Source organism: Dioscorea cayenensis, unplaced genomic scaffold, assembly GCF_009730915.1.
Source record: "Dioscorea cayenensis subsp. rotundata cultivar TDr96_F1 unplaced genomic scaffold, TDr96_F1_v2_PseudoChromosome.rev07_lg8_w22 25.fasta BLBR01000916.1, whole genome shotgun sequence".
NCBI classification, from domain to species: domain Eukaryota; kingdom Viridiplantae; phylum Streptophyta; class Magnoliopsida; order Dioscoreales; family Dioscoreaceae; genus Dioscorea; species Dioscorea cayenensis.
Genome location: NW_024087307.1, coordinates 38,651 through 51,440, shown reverse-complemented (window position 1 = coordinate 51,440; position 12,790 = coordinate 38,651). Strand labels below are relative to the sequence as shown.

General features: G+C 37.7%; 1 protein-coding gene across 1 annotated transcript; it reads right to left on the bottom strand.

Moving 5' to 3' along the window:
* Positions 1-6,253: 6,253 nt before the first annotated feature.
* On the bottom strand, positions 6,254-12,065 carry LOC120255269 (receptor-like protein 15). Its single transcript, XM_039263128.1, has 6 exons — positions 11,999-12,065; positions 11,704-11,918; positions 11,435-11,590; positions 9,624-9,779; positions 7,999-8,759; positions 6,254-7,879 (listed from the first exon to the last, which is right to left on the bottom strand). The coding sequence occupies exons 2-6, from the start codon at positions 11,852-11,854 to the stop codon at positions 6,404-6,406; spliced, it is 2,700 nt and encodes an 899-aa protein (XP_039119062.1). The 5' UTR covers positions 11,855-11,918; positions 11,999-12,065; the 3' UTR covers positions 6,254-6,403.
* Positions 12,066-12,790: the final 725 nt, after the last annotated feature.

Below are 12,790 nucleotides of genomic sequence, written 5' to 3'. Positions count from 1 at the left end.
GCAAAAAAGGGAAATTTTGCTGGGGCAACGAATCTTCCAGAAAAGAGGGTAAAGTGGGCTTCTCAATCCACTGTCGATTAGATATTTGTAGAAAGATTTCACTGTGAAAGTGCCATTTTTATCTGGTGCCCAAAGGGTAATGTCGTCCTGATTATGGGAGTAGTCAGGGATAATTTCCAAGAGCGATGATAACGAGTCAGGAGAGTCTAAGGGGAACAAACACTCCAGATTATTTAGGAGTTGGGAAAATTTCCTGATAGTTATCCAGGGAGAGGTGCATTGTGAAAAAAGGTTCGGCCAAAGATCTTTGAGAAGAATCCCAGAGTGCCAACGATCAAGCCAAAGAGAGGTATGTGTGCCATTTCTGATAATTTTATTAATACAGGAGCGGAAAGCAGGTAGAATGAAGGTCGTTCCAGCCTAAAAGAAAGATTTATTTCTAGGCGGTGAATGATAAAAGAGTCCGGCTGGGGAAAAGATGGAGTAATTGGCTTGAAAGATTTTGGCCAAACAACTGTTCGGGTTACAAGATAATTTCCACCACCACTTCCCGAGCAAAACATTGTTGAATTCCTTGAGGTTGAGAATTCCCCAACCTCCCATGTCACGAGGCCTAGTGATCCTGTTCTAGGCGATAAGTCTGATTCCTTTTGGTCCTAAATCAGGCCCTTCCCAAAGAAAATCTCTACGAATTTTATCAATTTTTTAAATGACCCAAATAGGAAGTTTGAAAACCGAAATCCAGTAGACTGGAACAGTGGAGAGAATTGAGTTGATTAGGGTTAGACATCCTCCAAGAGATAGGTACTTCGCTTTCCAAGGAGTGAGTCTAAAGCGAACCGTGTTTGTAAGTTTAGTCCAGTCTAGACGTCCAGGTCTTCGGCCAGAGAGAGGAATCCCTAAATAAGTTATAGGGAGGCAGTTCCTAGAGCAATTGAGAATTCTGGCAAAAGAGAGATGTGGTTGGAAACCAAAATTTGTGGAGTAAAGGCAGCTTTTTGAGAAGTTGATGGACAAACCAGAAGATCCCTCAAAAAGATAGAGGATAAGTTTAATGATTATGAGGTCTTCTTGTCCTCCAGCAGAGAAAATTAGTAGGTCGTCCGCATATTGGAAGTGACAAATGTTGAATGACTGATTCAGAGGGACATCCACAAGAACTTTTGAGTTGAGTGCGTGATGAAACATAGCACTCAAGACATAGGCTGCAAGGGCAAAGAGCAAGGGGGATAAGGGATTGCCTTGTCTCAGGCCCCTTTTACATCTGACATAGCCCATTGGTACTCCCATTTATGATAAATTGTGATTTGGCAGTGCTAAGGGTGATACGGATCCAAGAGAGCCATTTTGGTCGAAAACCTCTAGCAGCAAGGACTTCCAGGAGGAAATCCCAATCAAGGGAGTCGAAGGCCATTGCGAAGTCAACTTTGAAAACATAGCCAAGGGTTTTCCGTTTTTGCAGGTTGAAAATAATTTCATGGGCTCCAACAATGTTGTCTGCAATACATCTTCCTTTAATAAATCCAGATTGGGAGTCGTCCACTAGAGCGTTGATGACAGTGCTAAGCCGGTTAGCAAGAATCTTGGAAAGGATTTTGTAAGTAGAATTGATTAGACTGATAGGCCTAAAGTCCGTAACTTCACCAGGGGAATTTTTCTTGGCAATTAAAGCAATATTTATCCAGTGTTTCACCCTCATAGAAATCTTCACAGAGATTGACGAGTGGATCCTAAAGGAGGGTCCAGTGTTTCTGAAAGAAGAAAATAGGGAAGCCGTCAGGTCCTGGGGATTTATCAAGATTAAGATCAAAGACTGCTTGCTTGATTTCATCAAGAGTAAAAGGAGTTTCCAGTTGGGAGAGATCAACTCTTTCTCTGTGATCAAAGAGGAAGTGCCAGTCAAAAAGAAATCTGCTAGAGATAGGGGTGCCAAGGAGGGAGCGGAAATAGTTAGTGAAAATTCTACCAATTTGATAATTTTCCTTTATCCACCTGTCATTGTGAAAGATGCGAGAAATGTGATTAAGGTTTTTCCTACCATTAGCAATCTGATGGAAATTTTTGGTATTGGCATCACCTTCTCTAAGCCAAGTGATCCTGGATCGCTGTTTCCAATAAATTTCCTCCTGAGAAAGAATAGAGGAAAGCTCGTTTCGGACTTGGGAGAAACGAGTGGATTCTTCCTCAGAGAGAGGTCTGCTTTCACTAGAAATATCAAAAGAGTTAAGTTCGGAAAGTAGACAATTTTTAATGATTTTAGGAGCTCCAAAAGTATTCCTTGACCAGAGGCGGAGTTTGGACTTTAGGTAAGCAAGTTTCTTGGAAAAGATGAATGCACCACAGCCAGTTGGATTAATTTCCGTCCACCAGTCATGTATGTGGGAAATAATCTGGGAGTCAGTGTACCAGAATTTCTCAAGTTTGAAATGTCAGGAACAAGTAATGTGATCGCCAAAATCAAGATAGATAGGGGAGTGGTCCGAACCAAATCTAGGAAGGACATATTGAGTTGTTCTAGGGAAAGAAGTGTTCCAATAATGGGAGTAAAGAAAGCGATCGAGTCTAACCCAAGTGGGATTGGATTGACCGTTTGTCCAGGTAAATCTTCTCCCACTAAGTGGTGAATCAATGAGGTCAAGATTAATAAGGAAATTTTGGGAGGCAGAAATGTCACTTGGGTTATGAATCCCATTATTTTTATCTTCAAAAGAGAAAATTGTATTGAAATCTCCACAAATAACCCAAGGAAGAGAGATAAGATTCCTTAAATTTCGAAGTTCATTCCAGAAGTCAAGTCTGATTGAGCGGGAATTAGGGCCATAAACACTAGTACAAGTCCAAGAGGAATTATTAAGGCGGCTAGAGAAATTAATGGAGACAGAGAAGGTTCCCTTATGTAAAAGGTTACCAAGAACTTTAGAGCCGTCCCAAGTAATAATAATGCCTCCCGCGGTACCCTGGGCTGGGAGAAATTCAAAGGAGTCAAAAGTGTTCCCTCCAATTAAACGCCAGTGAGATATATGAATATCCTGACGTTTTGATTCTTGTAAGCAAACAATGTCCGCTTTAGAGTTTAAGATAATGTCCTTAACTAGGTGGCACTTAGAAGGTTTGCCAAGACCTCTAACGTTCTAGCAGAAAATTTTCATGGAAAACAATTAGGATCTAATCTTGGATCTTGGAGAAGATCCGGGTAACTGAAGAGACTTGGATGCTCTTTCAGATTCAAGTATACGAATTTTGTTTAGGCATTTAGATTTATGAGAAGGCGAACCTAGGAATTTAATGCCACAAGATTTGTCTGTAATTATGGAATTGTGCATCGTATCAAGATGAAAAATACATAAATAATGAGGTTAGCGACCTTCTCTTGGGTCTTCGTGAATTTTTCTTGGTAGATCGCAAGGGGAACAAAACCCCGCTTTCATTCCAACATCCTCAAGGTTTCTTTTGGTCCGTCTACCCTTCTAACTTGCTTAGGATCAGAAGAAGGGATTTTGGGTAAATTTGTGTTGGAGTTGATGGCATCAGAGGAGGGTTCAGTAATGACATCAGTCATTTGGTCATCAACAAGTTAAAAAGAATTTGAAACTTGATCAGTGGTGTTGAGACATTCTTCCTCATGAAATGGATCATCTTCTGCCAAATCATTATCTAAATATTCCTCATCTTCACCCCAATCAAGAAGTTCTTCATCAGATTGATCTTCAAGTGGAGGGCTCTGGATGATGGAGTCTAGAGCATAAAATCTATCAGAGTTTATGCTAGGGACCAGAGTCCATCCACCATGAACAAAAATCCATTTATATCCATCTGGAACAGGAATTGATGGTGGAAGGGGTTTGAGATGAATAGGGAAATTCCCCTGATCAGGAGGAACAGGTGGTTCCATATCTGGTTTATTAGGGACAGATTTAATTGTTGCAGGAGCATCATCATTAGATAATAAAACAATTTTTTGTATGGGATCATGTTGTTCATTATCTAGAGGAATGATGTTGCTATCTGATGATGGATCAGGGAGTTGTGGATCACGAGGCAGGCTAATCAAAGGATTTAGAGATGATGCGGTGAGCTTATCTCTAGGCACTTGATCAGCCAATAAATCAAGAGGAGTATCAGGATCCTTATCACAATGAGATGAGGGCTCATCTCGAGGCATTGGAGAGGAATCAATAGCTTTGCAGGAATCTTGAGAAGCTTGATCACGAGGCAGATGAGCCGGGGGCAAGGATCCAAAAATAATTGGAGAGTGCTCATCCCGAGGCGACTCAACGGCCTTTGAGAGAATGGCTTTCACGTTGCCACTGCATGGCAACAGTTTGTCCCCTTTCTTGGGATTCACCCGTGGTTTCCTCGGGATTCCAGCCAGTCCGGCAGGCTGCCGGTCAACGGTGAGAGGGAGATCACCGCCCAGAGATCCATTGGCTTTTTCTCTCGTCGGTTGGCCGAGACCGGAGCTGTGCTCTACAGTCTCGCCAACGATGGGATCAACGAGAGAGGGGTTAAGAAGTTCTTTGCCCTTGGGTTGCTTGGAAGCGGAAGCGAGGTTGCTGGGAGCCGGAGCAGTGGGATTAAGATCTGGGCCCTGAACAATCTTAGATCTTAGAATGTGAACACCATCGTCTTCCAACTTAACGATGAAGCTTCTGACACCAACGTCGACAGTGATCTCGATCGGGAAGAGAACAGATGGTCTGAGTCTAACGAGGGTACGGAGATGTTCAAGCGAGATGTGCTCCTTCTTTTGGACGTAAATCAGGTCACCGATCGGTCGAAGAACTTCGACGATGGAATCCCAATTCCAACAGTGAAGAGGGAGATTGGTGATGCGGATCCATTTGTAATTCCCGGCGGCGATCGCGTGCTATCCGAATTCCGCAGTCCAGTGAGAGAGATTGATACAGCAGGGACCGATCGGGGAGGACAAAGAGAGTGGGCTTTTCTTCACCACCATGGTTGCGTCTCTCGCTGATGCCATCTTAAGAACAAAATCATTGTTGAAAGGAGTGATGTGCTCACATGATTCAGGTTCTAAGCATTGAGAAAGAGAAGTGTGGAGTGATCTAACACTTGCATTGCTAGAGATGACTTTAATAATCACCATTTTTTTTAGTTCATCTTTGGATTTAAGGATAGCTTCAGTTATAGGGAGTGATACACGAAGAGTAGCAGGAGAAGACCGAGCAGGGACATGGAGGAGAGGTTTTATTTCAGAGGGTTTGTTCGAAGAGAAGTGCTTCTGATCCGACCCCTCGGGTTTCTAGGGTCCGATCCGGGAGGGTGTTCAAGAGGGCAAGTGGATGGCAAGGTGACACGATCCAAAGACAAGTTGTTTGCAAGTGAGAAGGTGCTCGCAGCCTCGATCTTATGCCCGTATCTCGAGGTATGCGTAAATCACCGTAATCCGTGAGCGGAGACGTTTCATGGAAGGAGGCTTAGGGTGGGGTGGAGAGCGGGTTGCATCTGCGTAGGTGGTTCCTTCTCTCACCGGGGAAGCTTTGGAAGACGTAGTTCCTGGAGCGATCTCGTGGTCGAGGAAGAGACATCGTGGAATGTAGGCTTCCGCTGGGTTTGCCGCGTAACCTCCACGAAAGCCACCCCGATGATGTCGAGAGCCACCAGATCCATCCTTGGTGTAGTACAAACTATCCCTAGAGATGCTGAGAAAACGCATCACGAACAGAGATTCCTCAGTAATGTTGCCGTCTCATCACGAACTGAGATTCCTCAGTAGCTAACATTTCTAACAAGCCTACCTACCAGGTGTGCTTTATTAATATATTATCTCACATATAATTAATTTGATGTCTTTTTTCGTCAATCTACTAAATTTTTTCTAAATTAATATATATGGAATTATTAGCTATTTTTATAAGTTAAATATATATTACTAAATAAATTCCTAAACTTAAGATGAACTTAAAGAATTTACATTGCATTAGATCCAAAACAATTGATCATCAACAAAATTTTGAATTTTCATAAATTTACTATGTTTTGATCCAATTTTGAATTTATGAAAATTTTGAATTTTCAGAAATTTACTATTTTTCTTAATTACATAGTTGAAAATTTCCTTGAATTGACGAGTTTAATTAATTGCAAGACATTATGAATGACTCAATCCTTTGTTAGCCAATGTGTCTTGAGAATAAAAACATGAAACCCACTAATTTGTTTGTTTCTTTTGGATAAATGGGATAAAGAACAAGCATTTATTAATAGAGTAGATAGCTACATAAGGAACAATAATACATAGGGAAACAACAACATAAAAAGACCATCCCAAACCACCTGAGTGATTAAGGGTTCCGGTAGGAAAATGAAAATCAAAAACAAAAACACAATACAAAACACAATAGACCACAATCCAAGTACTAAAATATATAACAAACAATGCCTACCGACACAATTTGATCTTTGCTAGAAGATTTCTAACCATATCAACGATATCCACGATATCCTCCATGTACCCATCCACTGTTAGAAAGAAAGAATACCGCCAACTTCTCTTAAAAAGTAGTAGAGCCACCCATCCCCAGAAGCCCATAATGAAACCCAAAGCAAAAATTGCTATAGTTATAAGGCGCTCCATTGTTTCTTCATTTCTGTGATCATCTTTAACTTGATTTTGTTGTGGTGATGATATATTATTGCAACTCTTCACCAAAGGAGGGCCACAAAGATAAGGATTCCCCTCGTAGCTTTTCTCATCAAATGTGCTAAATTGTCCAACCATTCCAAGTGTTGGGCCAGAGAGGTTGTTATATGCCACTGAGAAAGATTCAATGAAATACAACTCTGCTAGTTGTGAAGGAATGCTCCCTTCCAACATGTTGTGTGAGAGATCTAAACTTTCAATCTGTGTCAGCTTTGACAATGTATTAGGTATTGGACCATACAACATGTTGTTGGACAAATTTAATGCTTGAAGCCATGTCATGTTGCCGATCTCCATTGGGATCCAACCAACCAATTTGTTGCTAGACAAATCTAGCCCAGATAAGTAGTTGATGATATCACCTTTGTAACTATATGATCTCTCTTTTGTTGCAAAATCGATATATTGAATAGGAAAGGACAATATTTGCTCATCGTAAGGCATATCAGAGATGTGATTCACAATATTGGGAATAATCAGCCCAGAGTTGGAAGATTGAATATCTCGCAAGGTGACGTAAGATGCCAAATCACGGCCCATATTATGAATGCATGCAGGAACATCTCTTGATAAATTGTTTTGCGAAAAGTCTAATATGCGAAGATTTTTTAAGTCGCATATTTGTTTTGGGATTGGTCCTTTAAAATGGTTTCCTTTCAAAGAGAATATCATTACATTTTTGAAGGTGCCTATCCAATTAGGTATATCACCAACAAAATGGTTGTTTCCCATGTCTAGTATTTCCAAACTGTTGCCAGATAAAGCACTTGGAATGGGGCCTGTGAGGTTATTATCCTTTACATTCAAATACAACAAGCTAGTCAAGTTGAAGCAAGATGGAAATAAACCGGATAAATTATTGTGAGAGAGATCCAAGGAATAAAGCATTTGAAAACCACAAAATTCAGATGGTATACTTCCTTCTAAACTATTTCCTCCAACATGAAAGGCCCCAAGGGTATGAAGGTTGTTCATACAACTAGGCAACGTGCCAGACAATTGATTTTCACTGATATCTATGATTAGAAGATTAACCATCTTGCAAATACTGCGTGGGATTTCTCCAATTAATTGATTCTTATTGACAACAAAACTAAATAGAAGACGTAAGCTAGAATTGTTTTTAAATATATTTCCTTGAAAATTGTTCTCAGCTAAGTCTAGCATTAAAAGATTATCTAAATAATCAATAGAATTAGAAATTGGTCCTGATAACTGTTAGATACATGTATATATGTGTATGTATATCCTGAGTATAGACTATGTACACTATATGTACTTGTACACTTCATCTTCTATTTATACATGAGCTTGTCCATTGAGATCAATGGTTCAAGCATTTCTCTCTTCCTCTCACTCTCTAACAATAACTTGTTATTTGATAAGTCTAGGTAAAATAGTTTACTCAAATTTTTAAATGAGAAAGGGATGACACCTCGCAAGTAATTATTCGACATATTCAAATATTTTATACTAGGAATCACATTGCCAATCCTCAAAGGTATTTCTCCGATGAGTTTATTGTTGGATACATCAAACCATAACAAATTTGTTTTGAGATGAGAAGGGAATATCAGTGATCCAGTTAGTGAATTATTCCTTAAATTAAGATAAATTAGATTAGTTCTATTTTGAAAAAGCCATGTTGGAATATTGCCTTTGAGGTTATTGTTAGAAAGATCAATATATTTTATTTGATACTGAGTGGACAAAAACATGGGAATTGAGCTAGACCCTTTATTAACAATGCAACCTGATAAGAAAATACCATCAAGTTGAAATGATGCCATCAACCCTACATATTCAAGTTGGACCTCTAACTGATTATTATCAGAAAAATCTAACACCTTAATCCCAGTATTGTTAGCAAATTTAGCTATTGAGATAACACCTCTAAAGTAATTGTTTGAAAAGAAGGCATACTTGAGTTTTGTAAGGTTTCCTATGATAGTCATAGGAAAAGGCATTCGGAATTGGTTGTAGGAGATATCAAAATAATTGAGAGATGGTAGATACCCAAGACACGATGAAATATCTCCACTTAAATTATTGTGACCAATGCTTAACACTTCAAGATTCTTTATCTTGCACAATCCTGATAGAAAATAAGTAAATAATATTTATTATCAAATGATAGTCTCATCATACTGAATCAATAGATGTAAATTAAATCAAAAAACAAAATACTACCCGTAAAAACAATGTAAAATGCTTGCAAAATTAACAATAGTTTTTTATGTGTACTGTCAAGATTAAAGTGATCATAATTCTAGTTGAACTTTAATGAAACCTTGTATTTCTAGGGTAAAGGCCAATTTTGGTTGATGAATTCGACCCAACATTTATTTCTATCATTTTTCTTTACACCTATTATTTGTCTAGAATAATCTAGGATTTTCTCGTAATTAAGTGTAGATGCATGACAATAACAGAAGAAAATGGCATTGATTTATAGACTATTGTGCAATTTCGAAGAATGAGAAAGTTGCCTTTAAATTAATGATACATGCCAAAAAATGAAAAAAAAAACAAAAAACAAAGAAAAGAAAAACTTTCACTCAAGGCTTTTTACTTTGGTGAATTATATGATTACCAGTAAGGATACGCGCGCAACTATGTCCCATGGAATTATAGAAAACATTTTTTAAGAAGTAGATCAAGAAACAATATATTGATATACTAAAAATTAGGAATAAGGTGGGATTCATCCTCAATTCCCACATTCCCACCTTGACATGATGTTTGGTTGCTTGGATATGCCTTTTCCTAAATAAAAAAGTGATGGGAGGCGGATATGTAAAGAATCAATATAGAATGTTTCTTATTCTAGTAACATGATTAAAAAGATGTGATATAGAATGTTTCTTATTTTAGTAACATGACTGAAATAATGTGGTGATGTGGATTTGTTTGTATTAATATTTGTATAAATAACCTTTTGTTAATACAAATAAGTTACCTTTAAGAGGAAGTCTACCACCCATGTTATTCCCATCCAAATAAAGAGCCTTGAGAGAAGATAGGCCAACTAAATATGGAACAATGCTTTCATTTAACTGGTTGTAGGACAAATCCAAGTATTTAAGCTTGCTCAACTTCAGTGTGGCACTAGATACTGTACACACAGAAATGAAGAACATTTAAAAAACAAAATATAATTTTCAAATAAATAAGATACAATTATTTGTTTGCCAATATCAATGATTTTGATTAAATATCAATATAATTTTAATTTATTTTTATACAATTAAAAAATAAGAATAAGTTACCTTCAAGAGAAAGTACTCTACCACACGTTATTAATTCCCATCTAGATAAAGCGTCTTGAGAGAAGATAGTCCAAATAAATATGGAAAAAAATTACTTTTATGTAAGTGGTTGTGGGACAAAACTAAGTATTTAAGTTTGTTCAACTTTAAGGTGGAATTGGATATTGTACACAGGCAAATGAAGAGCATTAGAAAATCAAAGAAAATGACAAAAGAATAGTATCCTCACAAAAGATCAAATCTCACTTCTATTTTTTTTTGCAAAGGAGAGCAAAAAGCTAAAGAAGAAAAAAGAAAAAGACAAAAAACTAGAAACAGAGCTTCAGATGGGAGCACAGGTCATCCAGCCAAGGGGGACGATCACGGCCCTGAAGAAAGAGAGAGATTTCAGGATTTGAGCGGCCAAAAATTCGCCAGGGGCATCCGCCAGGATATTTGAGTCGCGGTCGATGGTTTCCAAAAGAAATGTTGGGGAAGCAGCTCAAAAAGATGCAGCATCTTCTTGAAGGTTGGCTCGAGGCGCCAAGCAAACCGATTTTGTGAAAAAGATTTGGTCATCAGAAAGACTCCAGGGCAATCACAGCAACATTTTCTCGGTCCCAAACCATTACCTTTCTGTCATGCATCTCCCTGCTTCTATTATCCAGGACATCTCTAAGTTAGCTAGAAACTTTCTCTGGGGTAAGAATGGCAATCGAATTGGCTTCCATTCTGTTGGTTGGTCTGTTACAACCCTTAGCAAATCTGATGGGGGCCTCGGTATTCGCAATCTAAACCATGTCACGCACTCTCTAATGGCTAAAAACATTCTTACTCTCTTGAATTCGGAAAATAAAATCAAAGTGGGGGAATTTTAAATGTGGCAGTTGTAGGAGTCAAGTATAGTTCTCCCTTGCAAACCCTCCCTGCTATCATCCATTAAATTTGGTTTTTTTTCTCCCTATCCTTTCCGAGGAGGAGATTTGCGGAGAATGTCATTACTAATTAAATAAATAAGGTACAATTATTTATTTATCAATATCAATGATTTAATTTTTATTCTTATTTTAATTTTTTATCCTTTAAACACAAGAAGATATTACCATTGAGAGGAAGTCCACCACCAATATTATTCTCATCAAGATAGAAGTCTTGATAGAAGATTATAGAACAATTTTTCATTTAACAAATTGTGGGACAATTCCATGTATCTAAGCATGCTCAACTTTGACATGGCATTGGATGTTGTGCACGTACACAAACATGAAGAATATATATATATATACATATATGATGACAAAGGATCCTATTATCATTCCTGGTTAGAAGCTTGAACCTTAATATAGCATGAAAAATCTGTTTTTACCTAAATCTCTTTTAATAAAATAAGTTTTGCACAGAATATAATAATTTCTAAATAAATAAGATACAATTGTGTATTTGTCAATATCAATGATTTTGCATTAATATCACTTAAATTTTTATTTTTTATAACCTTTAAATACATGAACATGCACGTTACCTTTGAAAGGAAGTCCACGTCCGATATTATTCCAATGCAGAGAAAGAGCCTTGAGCGAAGATAGCCCAATCAAATATGGAACAATGCTTCCATTTAATTGGTTGTAGGACAAATCCAAGTATTCAAGCTTGCTCAACTTTGGTGTGGCAATGGATACTGTATACACAAAAATGAAGAACATTAGAATAACAAAGAAAATGAGAAATCCAGCAAGTAGAAACAACAACAGAAATGTAGAACAGAATGAACTCATGCATATATAATAGTACCATTAATAAAGTAAAAATTATTATGCGAGAGATCCAAGTGCTGGAGGTTGTCCAATTCTGCTAGACTCCCAAAACAATCACTAGGGATGCAACTGTTGAAAAAGTTGTCCGATAAAATAAGGCCTTGCAGTTCTTGGAAAGGTAGGAACATTGAGATATTCAAAATGTTGTTACTATCTCCCTCCCAAGATGTGAGAGCTGCAAGGTCCAGGTGCCTGACTATGTTTAGTGGTGGGTGAGCAGTAAACTCCATACCAACTACAACAATCAAAGGAACTCTTATTCCATGACTCACGGATAGAGTATGGATCACTAAATGTTGATTTGATATCAAGAAGAGCAATCCTCTCTTCCTCTACACAAAGCAAAAACAACCATTTGGTTGTTGTAAGACTTGATGAACCAGCATCCAAAAAGGAATGAGCCATGATGAACACAAGAGAGATAGCTGCAAATGCTTCATCTTAATAAATTAATTAGCTATGTATGAACCACTTGCTAGTTCTTCCTCACCAACATGTATTTATAATGATGTGCCATGCCTAACACCTAAGCATGCAAGAGTAGAGTAGCATTGATTGCTTTGTGGAAGTCAAGAGTCAAGCTTGTTTATTTACACAAATAATGGACGCTTTAATTTGATAGCTCATGCCGTGCAAGATCATTCATGACTTATCAAAGTCAAGAGTCAAGCTTGCCGGCGCCTATTTCTTTTCCAATGAACCCATTGATAGCAACTCATCCATAGTCAAGAGTCAATATAAACACCCTTCTCTAAAATCCATGTTATGCTTACATGAGGTATTTCATGATAATTTAAAAGAAATATCAGAAGAAATCAAGTTCACAACTAATCATCCATAAAATTCCTCTTTCTATCTACTTCACTTAAAATATAAATAAAAGTCAAAAATGATGTGCCAGGGCAACAATCATGATAACCATTCAATTTTCCAATTTGATTTAATATGGTATCTAACAATAATACTCAGATGGATTATATATATATATATATATTTCCACTTGATAACTTTTCTATGATTTTCATGGATTCATTGCAGATGGAAATTAAATCTAGGCTTTAAAC

Bases quoted from the DNA above. Each gene is read 5' to 3' on its own strand.
- LOC120255269 (XM_039263128.1), bottom strand. From the start codon at position 11,854: ATGTTCCTACCTTTCCAAGAACTGCAAGGCCTTATTTTATCGGACAAC. The intron at 9,780-11,434 runs GTAACGTGCATG...CTGTGTGTACAG, and splicing joins ACGTGGACTTCCTTTCAAAG to TATCTAGTGCCACACTGAAG. The intron at 7,880-7,998 runs GAACCATTGATC...TGTATCTAACAG, and splicing joins AGAGGAAGAGAGAAATGCTT to TTATCAGGACCAATTTCTAA.